This window comes from Carcharhinus amblyrhynchos, chromosome 7 (assembly GCF_965287045.1).
Source record: "Carcharhinus amblyrhynchos chromosome 7, sCarAmb.v2.hapA, whole genome shotgun sequence".
Taxonomy (NCBI): domain Eukaryota; kingdom Metazoa; phylum Chordata; class Chondrichthyes; order Carcharhiniformes; family Carcharhinidae; genus Carcharhinus; species Carcharhinus amblyrhynchos.
The window spans coordinates 117,240,823-117,257,957 of NC_137330.1; the positions used below are offsets into that span (position 1 = coordinate 117,240,823).

General features: G+C 45.0%; 2 protein-coding genes across 2 annotated transcripts in view; one reads left to right on the forward strand and one right to left on the reverse strand.

Annotated features, from left to right (window-relative positions):
- The window catches only part of rsph9 (radial spoke head component 9), a 57,009-nt gene extending 40,796 nt beyond the window's left edge, over positions 1-16,213 (forward strand). The window contains exon 5 of the mRNA XM_080193009.1: positions 15,870-16,213. Coding sequence (XP_080049135.1) covers positions 15,870-16,030 — 161 coding nt within the window. The 3' untranslated portion in view covers positions 16,031-16,213. The remainder of the gene's footprint in view (positions 1-15,869) is intronic.
- mrps18a (mitochondrial ribosomal protein S18A) overlaps positions 16,078-17,135 on the reverse strand; it is an 81,659-nt gene continuing 80,601 nt past the window's right edge. Inside the window, exon 6 of the mRNA XM_080193010.1 lies at positions 16,078-16,430. Within this exon, the coding sequence (XP_080049136.1) occupies positions 16,286-16,430 (145 nt within the window). The 3' untranslated portion in view covers positions 16,078-16,285. The remainder of the gene's footprint in view (positions 16,431-17,135) is intronic.

Below are 17,135 nucleotides of genomic sequence, written 5' to 3' on the forward strand. Positions count from 1 at the left end.
TAAAACATTCTCCTTGTTTCTCCTCAGAATTTTTGTTATGTGACTATGTTACCATATCACTTGCTGCTATTACCACATATAGTGATTTGATATTTAGATGACAAGGGGGATGTAATAACTGGAAATGAGGAAATGGTTGAGGCATTGAACAGATATTTTGTGTCAGCCTTCATAGTGGAAGACGCAAATAACATGCCAAAAATTGATGACAAGAAGGCTATGGCATGTGAGAACCTAGAGCTATCATTGTCACAAAAGAGGTAGTGTTGGGCAAGTTAATGGGGCTAAAGGTAGACAAGTCTCCTAGTCCTGATGGAATGCATCCCAGAGTACTAAAAGATATGGCGGGAGAAATAGCAAATGCACTAGTGGTAATTTACCAAAATTCGCTGGACATGAGGGTGTTCCTGCAGATTGGAAAACAGCAAATGTGAAGCCACTGTTTAAAAAAGGAGGTAGACAAAGGGCGGGTAACTATAGGTTGGTTAGCTTAACTTCTGTAGTAGGAAAAATGCTTGAATCTATCATCAAGGAAAAAATAGCAAGACATCTAGATATAAATTGTCCTATTGATAAGACGCAGCATGATTCATGAAGGGAAGGTCATGTTTGACTAATTTAGTGGAATTATTTGAGCACATTACATGTGCAGTGGTCAGTGGGGAATCTGTGGATGTGATGTATCTGGATTTCCAGAAGGCATTTGACAAGGCACTCCATCAAAGACTGCTGCATAAGATAAAGGTGCACAGTGTTATGGGTAATGTATTAGTATGGCTAGAAGATTGCTTAACTAACAGAAGGCAAAGAGTGGGCATGATGATTAGTGGTATGCCTCATTGTTGGGACTGTAATTGTTTACGATTTACATAGATGATTTGGAGTTGGGGACCAAGTGTAGTGCATCAAAGTTTGCAGATGATACAGATGGGTGACAGAACAAAGTGTGCAGAGGACGTTGAAAATCTGCAAAGGGATATAGATAGTCTAAGTGAGTGGGTGAGGGTCTGGCAGTACAATGTTGGTAAATGTGAGGTCATCCATTTTGGTAAGAATAACAGCAAAATGGACTATTATTTAAATGGTAAAAAATTGCAGCATGCTGCTGTGCAGAGGGACCTGGGCGTCCTTGTGCAGGAATCTCAAGGAATTGATTTGCAGGTGCAGCTGGTAATTAAGAAGGCAAATGGAATTTTGTCCTTCATTGCGAGAAGGATGGAGTTTAAAAACAGCGAGGTTATGTTGCAGTTGTATAAGGTGATGGTGAGGCCACAACTGGAGTACTATGTACAGTTTTGGTCTCCTTACTTAAGAAAGGATATACTAGCACTGGAGGGAGTGCAGAGGAGATTCACTAGATTGATTCCAGAGTTGAGAGGGTTGGCTTATGAGGAGAGACTGAGTAGACTGGGACTATACTCATTAGAATTCAGAAGAAAGAGGGGGGATCTTATAGAAACATATAAGATTATGAAGGGAATAGATGAGATTGAAGCAGGGAAGTTGTTTCCACTGGCGGATGAAACTAGAACTAGGGGGCATAGCCTCAAAATAAGGGGAAGCAGATTTAGGACTGATTTGAGGAAGAACTTCTTTGCACAAAGGGTTGTGAATCTGTGGAATTCCCTGCCCAGTGAAGCAGTTGAGGCTACCTCATTGAATGTTTTTAAGGCAAGGATAGATAAATCTTTGATTAGTAAAAGAATTAAGGGTTATGGTGAGTGGGTGGGTAAGTTGTGCTGAGTCCATGGAAAGATCATCCCTGACCTTATTGAATGCGGAGCAGTCTCGAGGGGCCAGATGGCCTACTCCTGCTCTTAGTTCTTATGTTCTTATATGATTGTCAGCCATTAATGTGTCAGTCATTAATAGCCTGCACATAGAACACAGGTGGGAACCAGCAAGCATCCTCAGTGCCCCTGGGCTCAAGAAGGGGAAAGATTAAGGAAGGTTCCAGCTTCTTTTTTTATTCATTCTTGAGACATGGGCATCGCTGGCTGACCAGCATTTATTGCCCATTCCTAGTTGCCCGAGGGCAGCTGAGAGTCAAACACTTTGCTATGGCTCTGTAGTCATATGTAGGCCAGACCAGGTAAGGATGGCAGATTTCCTTCCCTGAAGGACATTAGGGAACCAGGTGGGTTTTTTCTGACAATTGCCAATGGTTTCATGGTCATTGGTAGATTTTTAATTCCAGATTTTTTTTTATTGAATTCAAATTCCATAATGTTCTGTCATTAGGTGAACATTAGCTGAGTTTCTGGATCAATAGTCTGGCGATAGTACCACTAGGCCATCCTTCTGGCTGCCGTTTTGTAATTTATTACTAATATGGACATCAATGATCTTTTTGTGGGGGAATGAAATATAAAATTGAGAAATCTTATACAGGATCACACCTAGAGAACTGCATGCAGTTCAGTCTTCTTATTTAAGGAGGGATACATAGACTTGCACTGGAGGCAGTTCAGGGAAGATTCACTTGATTGATTCTTGGAATGAAGGGCTTGTCTTATGAGAAAAGATTGAGCAGGTAGAGTATATATCCTTAGAAGAATGAGAAGTAATCTTATTGAAAGGTAAAAGATTCTGCGTGGGTTTCCTTCAGGTGATCTGATTTCTTTCCACTGTCCAAAAATGTGCAAGTTAGGTAGATTGGTCTTGCTTAATTGCCCATTAGTGTCCCAAGATGAGGATTAGTGAGGTAAATACATGAGGTTATGACAATAGAGTGGGGGTGGGCTGGGTGGAGATATTGAGTCAGTGCAGACTCGATGAGTCGATTAGCCTCCTTCTGCACTGAAGGGATTCTGTGATTCTGATGGGACTTGACGCTGAGGAGGTAGATGCTGGGAGGATTGTTCACCTTGTGAGGGAATCTAGAAGTAGAGGAGGAGAAATTTATTTTCTCAGAAGGTTCCTGGCTGTGTTAGATAGTCTCTTGATCTACAGGGGATTCAAAGGTAACGGGGACTGACAGTAACGTAGAGTTATGGTGACAATCAGATCAGCCATGATCTTCGAGATCATCCTTAATGTTAACCCAGCTGGTTTCTATAAGGGAGACAACACGTGATCAAGTTCTGGTTTATTGAAAATAGCCTGTTGAACTGGAGCTACCATGGCGAGAGTGGTCCTTGCCAAATAGGTTCAAGACAGGCTAGAGTTCATGTCCAGCCAACCCCACTGCTGGGGTCTCAGTACAAACTCCCTATGCACTTGTCAAAAAACAAAAAAATGGTGTACATTGCTGAGGAATGTTTCCCCTCTACAGACTAAATGACATTTTAATCGCCGTAAACTCAACAAATAAACAACTATGGCTTTGCTTCGGGATTTGCATTTGCTGAATAAATAATTAAAGGAATAACTGAGGCAAACACTGTAGCTGCTTTTAAGGGGATCAGTAAGTACATGAGGGAGAAAGGGAGCAGGTTCATATGTGGCATAAACAGAGTTATGAGGGTAGGGAGGGTGATTATCCCATCCCACTGCGCTAGTTTTTTTAGTGAGTCTGGCCGGGAGAATCGCATGTTGGCCAGTTCACGAGATTCGTGCATGCGTTCCGGCTGTGTGTGCATCTCCCAGTGCCGGATATCCAGCGCTGTCTGAGCAATGCTGGAAATTGGGGGAAAACAAGATAAGTACTTTGCATCCGTTTTTAATCTTATTTTAGTTTGATTAGTGGACCCAGGACTGAATTCTCTGGGCCCACTCGCATCTCCCACCCCATCAGGAATATTTCACTCCAGTGGGGTTCAGAATATCTCTCTACTTACAGGGAACTAGCAGGACAACCCTGCTGTAATTAAGGAGCTCCCCAATGCTGCAGGGGGATGGTGCTTCCTGGGCATGGGCACCTTGGCAGTGCCAGCCTGGTCCCCTGGCACTGCCCAAGAGACAAAGTGTCCATGCCCAGGGGGCACTTTGGCACTGCCCATCAGGCATCAGGCAATGCCAAGAGGGTGTGGCTTCGGGGTAAGGTCTAAGGGTCAGGGCCAGCTGAGGGTGGGGCCAAGGAGGCGATCTGTGGGGGTAGGGGATCCCACTACCACTCTGCATTGGGATTGGTTGGGGCTGGAGGGAGGCCAGTGATTGGGATAGCCTGGGTGGGAGGGGGAAGGGGACGGTGTGCGAGGTAGTGGTCAGCCTGGGTGGGTCAGCCTGGATGATGTGCCGGGTGGGTGTGCCAGTTGGATGTGCGGGGCTGTGGGTCTGCTGGGGCGGTGGAGGGGGTGGTGTGGCAAGAGATTGTCGCTGCTGGGGCATGAGGGCTGGAGATCGGGGGAGGTGGGGTGGGGAGGGGAATCGGGGCTGGCCCATGAATGGACGGGGAGCCACTATCGGGCTGGGGTGTGGGGGGGATGGGGGGGTTGGGGCGGGGGGGGGGGGGGGGATGTTGTTGGTTGGTGGATGTGGAGGGACAGCACTGCATGGGTCCTGGGCTGGCCAGGTAAACTGCAGGCTGATAATCTGGGACGCTGCGCATGCGCAGAGTTGGGGAACTGTCAGCCTCTGGTGTGAATAGGCCCTGCCCCACGATTGTGACCTCTGCATTGCACAGAGTGAGAGAGGTTCGAGTGTGAAGCTGCACTGAAAAAACTGGTGTGATTTGCACCAGTTTCCCACAAATTCGATGCTGAGACTTTTTTGGGAGAATTATGTCCACGGATCTGCTTTTTTGGGGCAATTGGCCTTTTCTATGCTATATTTTCTATTTATGTTATGTAATCTCAATTGGCGTAGATCACGGCATAAAACGATTTATTTGCTACTAAGTTCGCTGCTATATAGACAAAGGATGGCTGCTGTGATGTGTGTGGGGGAGTGTGGGTAGTGATGGGGGGGAGTATGTGGTAAGATTGAAATTGGTACAGTTGAGTTGGTGCTGTGGAGGGGGCAGATTAGAGGACACTTAACATCAAGAGTGTCAAACACAACCTGGGTGTTCCTGATACTGCAGGCAGCCAACTGAATTATAGTGTACTCCGTTCCCCATCCCTCACCTTCTTTCGATAAGCACAGAATTCACTGAATGTAAGCAGGCATGTTCCATTGAACTTTCTAATCTGACCACCTTATGTGAAGGAGAACAGAACCATTAATCCACATAAACTTGCACCATTTCTCTTAAAGCATGCACAAAAAAATCTATATTGGTCGTCTTGCTGTAGGCAATTCTAAAGGACAGCATGTGCGGACAATGTGAATACTTCTTTTCATCGACCAAGCAAACAAAATTACCAAAGTGTGGGATAAATTGAAAAGGCAGCTCTTTATAAGGATTCTGCATCAAAGTAAACAGAATCTCAAAGGAAACTTAAAAACTCAAAACAAAATGTGATTAAAGGGGTCAATAACGCACCCCAGTCCTTGCGGTTCCCGCCGGGCACAGAAGGCTTCATTGGTGCCAGCAGACACCGCGTGTTCCTCTCCAGGGCACGAGGCGATAAATATATAACAAGGAACAAAGAACAAAGAAACATACAGCATAGGAACAGGCCCTTTGGCCCTCCAAGCCCACACCGACCATGCTGTCCGAGTGAACTAAAATCCCTACCCTTCCAGGGACCATATCCCTCTATTCCCATCCTATTCATGTATTTGTCCAGATGTCCCATAAAAGTCATTGTCGTATCTGCTTCCACTACCTCCCCTGATAGTGAGTTCCAGACACCCACCACACACTGTGTAAAAAAAAACTTGCCTCCTATATCTCCTTTAAACCTTGCCCCTCGCACCTTAAACAAGTGTTCCGAAGTAATTGACTCTTCCACCCCAAGAGAAAGCTTCTGACTGTCCATAGCTGTGGAAGAGGGGCGTGGACAGTGTGCACTGTTCAGTCACAGACCAGGAGGCTACACCAGTGCCATCCAGACATCAATCACTTGTTTAGTACCAATCTTCAATCATTTTGTTTGGCCATTTAATGTGAGAGGCTCTCATCTCTAATCACAATTACTTTCCTGAGAAAATTGATAGTGGGAGCAGAGCAGAGAAACTCTCTTGCTTTCCTGGCCAGCATATCCCCATCTCAATCAACAAGTTGACTTGTCAGTCATTTTGTCAGCATTTGAGTGACCTTGAAATTTTGCATGGGTTAAAGGGTATGGGTTCATGACGTTCTCCCACCTCACCTAACCTAACTGCATGAGTCAAAGAGATAAAAATGCTGCTTTTATCAGTGTACACAAGAACATAAGAAATAGGAGCAGGAGTAGGCCATCTAGCCCTTCGAGCCTGCCCCGCCATTCAATAAGATCATGGCTGATCTGTCGTGGCTCAGTTCCACATTCCCGTCCTCTCCCCATAACCCTTAATCCCCTCGCTTATCAAAAACCCATCAACCCGCGTCTTAAAAATATTTAGCGAGGCAGCCTCCACCACTTCAACGGGCAGAGAATTCCAGAGATTCACCACCCTTTGAGTGAAGAAGTTCCTCCTCAACTCCGTTCTAAACCGCCCCCGCTTTATCTTGAGGCTGTGCCCCCTAGTCCTACTGTCCTTTCTGAACGGGAAGAGCCTCTCCACCTCTATCCTATCCATCCCATTCATCATCTTATATGTCTCAATGAGATCTCCCCTCATTCTTCTAAACTCTAACGAGTACAAGCCTAGTTTATTCAGCCTCTCCTCATAGCTCAACCCCCTCAACTCCAGTATCAGCCTAGTAAACCTCCTCTGCACTCCCTCCAAGGCCAAAATATCCTTGCGTAAGTGCGGCGACCAAAACTGCACACAGTACTCCAGCTGCGGCCTCACCAATGCCCTATACAGCTGCAGCGAGACCTCCCTACTTTTATATTCAATCCCCCTCGCTATGAAGGCCAGCATCCCATTAGCCTTCCTGACCATCTGCTGCACCTGCAGGCTGGGTTTTTGCGACTCATGCACAAGGACCCCCAGGTCCCTCTGCACCGTCGCCTGCTGCAGTTTTTCGCCACGTAAGTAATAGTCCTTCCTACCATTATTCCTACCAAAGTGGACCACCTCGCACTTGCCAACATTAAATTCCATTTGCCATTTCCTGGCCCATTCGCCCAGCCTATCTAGATCCTTCTGCAAACTCTCCACACCCTCTGCGCAATTTGCCGTTCCACCAATTTTGGTGTCATCAGCAAATTTCGACACCCTACACTCGGTTCCCTCCTCCAGATCATCTATATAAATGGTAAATAGCTGAGGCCCCAGCACCGACCCCTGGGGCACTCCACTAGTCACCATCCGCCAATCCGAATAGCACCCATTAACCCCCACTCTCTGCCTCCTGTTTGACAACCAATCCTCTATCCACGCTAACACCCTCCCCCCAACTCCATGCCCCCTTACCTTCATTAAGATGTTTCATTAAGATGCCCCAAACAGGGAATGACTTATTAAAATGTAGTCACTGTTATTACATAGAACCACATGGTGCAGCTCTTCCTGTCCCAGTAGTTGTGCCAGTGGCCATATTCATGCAACAGCTATGGTTAAAGAATTGCTTCATATGATTCTAGATTGATTGTCACCTTCCAGATGCACATGGAAGCATCACAGTCAGAATAAGTGACTATCACTCTAACTTTGCACAGAAAAGCCATCCTCTCATTGCTAAAAACAATATTGTTATTGATTCTTAGTGTGTCTGGGTCGGGGTGGTGGTGACTGTGTCTGTGTATGGGGGCGATTGGATGGTGTGTATTAATGTATTCATTATTCACTGGAGTTAACATCACACGTGGCTAGTGTGGGGAAACTGCCAGAGTGAACACCACCCTGTAAATAAAACCCCGTTATTTTTTACCCTCCGTGCTTCCCAGCATTAATTCTCCAATAGACAATGCGCACCTTCTCTTCATCCAATAAGAGTTGGTGTGTTTCCTTTAAATCAAACTTTGGCACATCTGAACATCTCTGCCTGATCTCCTTCCCATCCCCCAACACACATACACACACACCCTCCTGCACACATACACACACCCTCACATGTACACACACCCCACCCACACAAACACACCCTCCTGCACACACACCCACCTACCACACACACACTCACTCCCCCACCCCCCCCCACACACACACACCCCCGCCACACACACACACACAAAGCCACCTCCTCACACACACCCACCATCCTCCCCACATACACACACAAACACCCACCACCCTCCCCACACACACACACACACACACACACCACTCCCCCATACACACACACACCCCCCATACACACACACAGTCACCACCACCCCCACCCAGACACACACTCACACACATACACACACACACGTTTCAGGATCCACGTTAATAAGTTCAGCAGACAGATGGATGCAGTGACCTTTAACACCTTGTAAAATTCAGCCGCAGCTTCTCAATTTGTTACCTCACCAATAATTTCAATTTGAGGTCCACAGGGCCTGGGCAATAAAAATGTGTTGGTGCTTTTACTTCAACTTTAAATGTCAGGTTGCTCCAAGAAGGGAGTATTTTGTCGAACCATTTCCGTATAAAAGGCTTATTATCAACGTGTCCATCTGCTAATGGCAATAATCCATTATGTTTGAGACTGGAATAGAGACCTTGAGCTGATTAAATAAATCCCTTGCTGGTGCCTCACTCTTCAATCAATGCTCTGTTTCACAGCAGCACAATAAATATCCTGTGCACAATATACTCAGGTGCCCCACATCCCTTCCAGAGAAAAATAAAACTTAATGTGCAGCCTGGTGGCAGAGGCCATTGATTTGTGAGAATTATTTTATATTTTATTATCACACACACACAATTTGACCAATGTATCAATTTTAGTGACAGGACAGGTTTCAGAAAATCTCTCCAGAGATCGAGTGCTTTTCAGCCTAATTCAGAGCTTGTATTGCCAAGGTTTTATTAGATACATCAACAGGTGCAACTTCGATGGTTTCATGTTTTAAAATCTTTTTTTAAATGGAGCACAAACAAAGCAGTAATTCACATTTCAGGGAGCTACAACGTCAGACGCTCAGCAACACAAGAAACTACAAACGCCGGCTGTTTTGACAAAATGGCTTCCTAAGCAGCAGATGGTAGCGTTTGACTCTCTCCAGGAAGATGACCTGGTTACCAGCAGCACTCCAGGGCATCTCTCAAACAGGGTCAGTTCTCTGCACCAGCCCTGCTGCTAGGGTGCGTCACCCATTAGTACTGCCTAGGCAGCAGCACACAATTTGAACAAAACTAACTAAGCCCTAGGCTCTCTCCCCTGCATTGCCTGCCTAACATTCTTCCCTCCACCACTGGCAAAAACAGTCACTGCCTCGTTGATATTTGTGGGATCTTTGCTTCGTTGCACTTCCTCAATAGCTAGTATATCCGTCCTTAGGTATGGGCAGCACGCGGGCACAGTGGTTAGCACAGCTGCTGCACAGCGCCAGGGACCTGGGTTCTTTCAGAAAGGAGGCAGCTCGGTGGCACAGTGGGTTAGCACTGATGCCTCACAGCTCCAGGGATCCGGGTTCAATTCCCGGCTTGGGTCGCTGTCTGTGCGGACTCTGCACGTTCTCCCTGTGTCTGCATGGCTTTGCTCCAGTTTCCTCCCACAGTCTGAAAGACATGAGAGTTAGGTGCATTGGCCGTACTAAATTCTCTCTCAGTGTACGTGAACAGGCACTGGAGTGTGCTGACTAGGGGATTTTCACAGTAACTTCATTGCAGTGTTAATGTAAGCTTTACCTGTGACTAATAAATAAATTTTAAATGCTGCAGCAAGAACTGAAATTGTCAGCTCAAGTTCTTAGCAGAAATTTAACATTGAATGACAAAGCATAGTGAGCCTCTTACATGGTAGCTTACCACAGAACTAAAGAGAAAATGCCCCACACTGTTGCAGAGAAATGAACTCTCCCTGCAGCATTAGATATGCTTTACATGGTCTTCGATGAGAAGTCAGCTGAAAAACTGATGATTTTTTTTCCAGCACTGGAAGGAAACAGATTTTTCCATAAAGTCATTGAAAGTTTGGCAAGTGCAATTAAAAAGCCTCACATATTCCCCACACTATTAGTAAGGAAGCTTCAATAAACAAGGTCAACTGTTCAATTTGACAAGGTCCTGCATGGGAGGTTAGTTAGGAAGGTTCAGTCGCTAGGTATACACGGAGAGGTAGTAAATTGGATTAGTCGTTGGCTCAATGGAAGAAGCCAGAGAGTGGTAGTGGAGGATTGCTTCTCTGAGTGGAGGCCTGTGACTAGTGGTGTGCCACAGGGATCAGTGCTGGGTCCTTTGTTGATTGTCATCTATATCAATGATCTGGATGATAATATGGTAAATTAGATCAGCAAATTTGCTGATGATGCAAAGATTGGAGATGTAGTGGACAGTGAGGAAGGTTTTCAAAGCTTGCAGAAGGATTTGGACCATCTAGGAAAATGGGCTGAAAAATGACAGGTGGAGTTTAATGCAGACAAGTGTGAGGTATTGTACTTTGGAAGGACAAACCAAGGTAGAACATACAAGGTAAATGGTGGGATACTGAAGAGTGCAGTAGAACAAAGGGATCTGGGAATACAGATACATAATTCCCTAAAAGTGGCATCGCAGGTAGATAGGGTTGTAAAGAGTGCTTTTGGTACTTTATAAATCAAAGTATTGAGTATAAGGGTTGGAATGTTATGGTGAGGTTGTATAAGACATCGGTGAGGTCAAATTTAAGTATTGTGTGCAGTTTTGGTCACCTAATTACAGGAAGGATATTAATAAGGTTGAAAGAATGCAGAGAAAGTTTACAAGGATGTTGCCGGGACTTGAGAAACTGAGTTACAGAGAGAGATTGAATAGGTTAGGACTTTATTCCCTGGAGCATAGAAGAATGAGGGGAGATTTGGTAGAGGTGTATAAAATTATGATGGGTATAGATAGAGTGAATGCAAGCAGGCTTTTTCCACTGAGGCTAGGGGAGAAAAAAAACTAGAGGACATGGGTTAAGGGTGAAGGGGGCAAAGTTTAAAGGGAATATTAGGGGGGGCTTCTTCACACAGAGAGTGGTGGGACTGTGGAATGAAGTGGTGAATGCGGGCTCACTTTTAACATTTAAGAAAAACTTGGACAGGTACATGGATGAGAGGGGTGTGGAGAGATATGGTCCAGGTGCAGATCTAGGGACTAGACCGAAAATGGGTTGGCCCAGCCAAGAAGGACCAGAAGGCCTGATTCAGTGCTGTAATGTTCTATAGTTCTGTGGTTCTAAGTTTGATTAGCAGGCCCAGAACTGAAGTATCTCCCCCCTGTCAGGAGTGTTTCACTCCAGCGAGGTTTACAGTAGCTCTCCACTTTCGGCGAGCTAGTGGCCTGACCCCACTGGAGTTGAGGGTGGTGTCAATCAGGGTCACCCCAGAGGGTGGGGTGGTGAGGAGGAGTTACGCTTGGGCATTATTACCCTGGCAGTGACCACCCTGTGCCCCCAGCATGGTGCAGGGGGCAAAGTGCCAATACCCAGGGAGCACCTTGGTTGACTCATCAGGCATGGGGCAATGCAAAGGGGGAGGGGCCTAATAGAGTGGGGCATGATAGCGGCAGGGCCTCTGGGGGCAAGTGGTGGGGGGGTGGGGGGAGGCCCCGCTGCCACTCTGCATACAGATTGCAAGCCGAGAAGGAAGGCCAGCATTCAGGGCTTGCCACTGGTGTGGGGGTTCAGACTGCCAGGAGGAATAAGGGCTGGGGGGGCTGGCGGTGGTCAGGGTCATTGAACAGATTGGGGCTGTGGGAGGTGGGCAGTGACTGAGGTAGGCTGGGGGTGGAGAGGGGATTGGGGCCTAAGTGTGATCGGGCTGTGGAGGGGAGGGTGGAGGGCCAACGAGGCAGGGTTCATGTTCCTGGGGCTGGCCAGCAATCGGGAAGCTGGCAGTGCAGGGCCACTGCACGTGCGCTGATCTCAGCACTGACAAATGGGTACGTGCACAGTGGCCCACTCAGTGCTATACTGACAGCCCTCCAGGCAGGTATAGGCCCTACCCACTGAATTTTAATGTGATCACACTGAGACACTCTACAGAGTGTGGGAGATACATTTTGGAACTCCCACTGTAAAAACAAGCGGGATTTACTCCACTTTTTATGCAAATTTAACACTTGGGCTGGAATTTTCCCAGCAGTCTCACTCGAGGTTCATAAGATCATACCCGAGGCCAACAGAGAATGCCATTCTGTGAGCCTTGCCCGCCTCGATTTTGGTACGATCAGGGCCTTAGAATTTCTCAGAGAACGGTCCCCAAGAATTTGTATTTCGAAATGATGTGAAGACATTAGCGAGGGTGCAGAAAAGATTCACGGGAATGGTTCCAGGGATAAACCACGTCAGTTATGAAGATAAGTTGGGACTTTTTTTTGGAGAAAAGAAGGCTGAGAGATCGTATAAAGGTGTTCAAAACCATGAGGGGTCTGCAGTGAATAGATAGAGAGAAACTTCTCACTCACGAAAGGGTCAAGAATGAGAGGTCACAAATTTGAAGTAATTAATAAAAGAAGCAAAAGTGACATGAGGATAGGAGGTGCTTGGGTCTGGAATGCACTGCCTGAGAGTGAGGTGGAGGCAAGTTCAGTTGGAATTCCACTTTATTACTACTTTAGTCTTTACACCTCTTGGTAATTCCGCTAAAAATTTGTTCTTCTGTCTATATCTTTCCTACTGGTTGACGTCTGTTGGAATAAACCCAGTAACGCCATCTCTGTTGTTTCTCACCCAGAACCAAATAGGTTCAATCTTGGTCCCTCCAGCATTCTAATATTCTTATATGTTCGAAAGAACTTCATCACTACAGCCAACTTTCCTCCCCATACAATAGATGTAAAGGGGTGTAAATAGTTGGCATTATGGAAACTTGGCTCCAAGGTGAGCAAGGATGGGAACCAAACATTGAGGGCTATTCAGTGTTTAGGAAGAACAGACGGAAAAGAAAAGGTGATAGAGTTGCATTATTGATCAAAGTTGATATTGATACGATATTGAGGAAAGATATTAGCATGGATAATGTGGAAGCTGTGTGGGTCGAGTTAAAAAACAATAAGGGGCAATAAACATTGGTAGCAGTGGTACACGGACCACCAAACTGTAGAGGTAATATTGGGAAAAGCATAGACAGGAAATCAGAGATGCATGTGTTAAAGGAACATCTGTAATTATGGGTGACTTTAATCTGCATATAAATTGGGAGAGTCTAATTAGCCACAGTACAACAAAGGAGGAATTTCTGGAGGACATACAGGATGGTTTTACATTGAAATGCGCTGAGGAACCAACAAGGGAACAGGCCATCTTGGGCTGGGTGTTGTGCAATGAGAAAGATTAGTTGGCAGTCTAGTTGTGAGAGAACGCTTGGGGACGAGTGACCATAATATGATAGAATTCTTTATCAAGGCGGGTAATGAAATAGTTGATTCTGTGACCAGTGCCCTGAATCTCAATAAAGGTAACTATGATGGTATGACGCATGAACTGTCCATGGACTCGGAAATATTACTGAAAAGGAAAACAGTGGACAGGCAGTGGCAGGCATTTAAAGAAGGAAGAGGTGAACTCCAGAAGTTGTTTATTCCTTTTTGGCACAAGAGTGCCAAGGGAATTGTGGCCAAACCATGGCTTACAAGGGAAATTAAAGATAGTATGAGATTCAAGGAAGAAGCATACACATTGGCAAGAAAATACAATAGGCCTGAGGATTGGAAGGAGTTTAAAATTCAGCAAAAAAGGACCAAGGGGAAAATGGAGTATGAACATAAGAAGGCATGGAACATGAAAACTGGCTGTAAAAGTTTCTCTCGGAGTATAAAAAGATTGACAAAAACGAATGTAGGCCCCTTACAGTCAGAAATGGGAGAATTCATAATGGGGAATAATGAAATGGCTGAGAAATTAAATTTGTATTTTGCTTCAGTCTTCACAAAGGAAGACATGAATAATGTGCCAGAAGTGCTGAGAGAAACCTGTTTTAGTGAGGAGGTGAAGAAAATCAGCATTAGTGGCGAAATGGTTTTGAGGAAATTGATGGGATTGAAGGTGGATGAATGTCCAGGTCCTGATAATCTTCATTCCAGAGTGCTTAAGGAAGTGGCCTTGGAAATAGTAGATCCCTTGGTCGTTATTTTCTAAAATTCTTTGGACTCTGGAATAGTTCCTACAGATTGGAGGGTAGCTAATGTAAGCCCACTATTCAAAAAAGGAAGGTAGAGCGAAAACGAAACTGTAGACCAGTGAGCCTAATGTCAGTTTGGGGAAGTTGCTAGAGTCCATTATCAAGGATTTCATAACTCAGCATTTGAAAGGCAGTGGTATAATCAGACATGGATTTACAAAAGGGAAATCATGCTTGATGAATCTATTGGTATTTGTTGAGGATGTAACAAGTAGCGTTGACTGAGGAGAACCAGTGGATGTGGTTTATTTTGATTTTCAGAAGGCTTTTGACAAGATTTTACATAACAGATTACTGTGTAAAGTTAAAGCACTTGGGATTGCAGGTAATGCCTTGAGCCAGATAGAAAGCTGGTTAGCAGATAGAAAACAAAGAGTTGGCATTAATGACTCTTTTTCTGATTGGTAGTCAGTGGCTAGTGGGATTCCGCAGGGATCTGTGCTAGAATCCCAACTGTTTACATTATATATTAATGATTTGGAAGAGGGAACTGAATATATTTTCTCAAAATTTGCAGATGATACAAAGTTGGGTGGGAAGGTGAGCTTTGAGGAGGATGCAGAGATGCTTCAACATGATTTGGACAGGCTGTGTGGGCATGTGCATGGCAGATGCAGTATAATGTGGATAAATGTAAGGTTATCCTCTTTGGTAGCAATAATAGGAAGACAGATTATTAGTTGAATGGGTGTAAACTGAGGTGAATATTCAGCGAGACCTTGGAGTCCGCGTCCATCAGTCACTGAAAATAAGCACACGGGTATAGTAGGCAGTAAAGAAGACAAATGCTATGTTGGCCTTCATAGTGGGAGGATTTACGTATAGGGATAGGGATGTTTTATTGCAATTGTGTAGGGCATTGGTGAGGCCATAGCTGGAGAATTGTGTGCAGTTTTGGTGTCTTTATCTGAGGAAGGATGGCCTTGCAATAGAGGGAGTACAGTGAATGTTTACCAGGCTGATTCCTGGGATGGTAAGTCTGGTATATGAGAAGAGACTAAGTTGGCTAGGATTGTATTCACTGGAATTTAGAAGAGTGAGAAGAGATCTCGTACAAATTTATAAAATTCTAACAGGGTTAGACAGGGTAGATTCAGAAAGAATGTTTCCGAGCCAAGGTTCAGAACTACAGATCATAGTTTAAGGATAAGGAGTAAACCTTTTATGACAGAGGTAAGGAGAAATCTCTTCACCCAGAGGGCGGTGAATGTGTGGAATTCACTACCATGGAAAGCAGTTGAGGCCAAAACATTGTCTGATTTCAAGAAGAAATTAGATTCAGCCCTTGGGACTATAGGATCAAGGCATATGGGGGAAGGGGGAATCAGGATATTGAATTTGATGATCAGCCATGATCAAAATGAATGGCAGAGCAGACTCGAAAGGGTGAATGGCCTACTCCTGCTTCTAGTTTTTAACTTTGTATCGAGAATATACAGCCTGCCCTTTTTTGAGCCATCTCCTTCAGTAAAGCACCTTGAAGAAAAGGAGCACTGTATGAGTCAGCCACAGCCCTGTATTGTCTGAAGAATGGTTATTGATGCAGTCCCACTGGATTGTGTACTCTTGATGGCTTAGAATCTTACTTCTGTTGCTTGTACTAATTATGTATGGTGCTGACTTTGGTTCAGGGCAAGGTATCGTCATCCATGCAGGGGTTTGGAAGCCTAATCTCTGACTAGACAGGAGATTAACAAATGTGGTGTGTTTTTGGATTTGCAGTGTTCTGGAGTTTGCAGTATGAGAGGGGTAACAAGTTGGTCATTCTTCGAAACCTCCTGTGGCTCGGCTTCACTTTCTTCCATGTGCCAGAGACTCCCCAGCATGGCTACATCTACATAGGCCTGGGCGAGAGGAACATCGATTTCCCGTTCATGATATGATAGCCACAGCAATCCCAAAACTCAATGAAAGAAAAATTCAGTGAAACGAGGCTAAGTCATCTCCCTCATTTTAATTCATCAACTTCAAAAAATTACATATTCTGTATTTATTACACAATCACAACTGGCAATTCATGAAATCTATCTAGATTTGAATAAACGTTATTCAAAAACCCCTTCAAATGATCTGGTTGTTTGTGAAATGTGTTGAAGTATTTTGGAGCTTCAGTCGGTTATCCTACTACAATGTCCTTATCAATGTTTGATATAACAAGGTTTTTTCCCATAGACAATATTATTCTTCAGTATTGGGTCTCCAACGGGCATGCGAACCTTACACCACTTCATGCCTTTCTTCCAGATAGGCTTCACTGAGTCAATTGACCATCGAGTGAGGTATCTGTGCAAAAAAACACACACACGAGTTTTATTATTTATACGTGCAGAGGTCACATCGTGTTGCTCAGGGCGAGACTGAATACAATGAAATGTGATGCTTTTAGAAGTCTGGCACTTACAGAAAGTGCATGCTCCAAGCAACACTTAGGGATAAAAGGACATTTTCTGGTTATGTCAGCAACTGAGAGATACTCGGACGACTCAGCAAGTTTAAATAATGAGTTGCTGCTGACGTGTACAGAGACCAGGCTTGGTTCAAAAATCTATGCTGTGTTACCTCCTCTCAGCCAGGCCAGCACTAGATAGATAACTAAAGCTTAATGCCACTTGTGGTTAAAGCTTATAGATGGAAAACTGGTGTTCCAATGAGGTTGGCACCTGCCACCTCTGAAACTGGAAAACAGTGAGGAACAAGGAGATGGAGAGTTTGTGATGGATTAATAAGCTAGTCAAGGCTGCATGGCCATTTGGAAATGGAGGAAGTCATTTCTCCAGGTGATGTGTCAGGTGATGTCCACACACACGTTTTCTACAGGAGTCAGCAGGGAGCGAGCAAGAACAAAACAGCCTGATATGTGTCCTTCCTCCTCCCCTAATTAAAGGAAACAAGGCCAAATTCACAGCCTCAATTGCTGAGAGCAACCAGGAAATGAAGCCTGAACACCCTGGCCAGATGACCAATTGAGGCAGCAGGGGAGAGCTACCT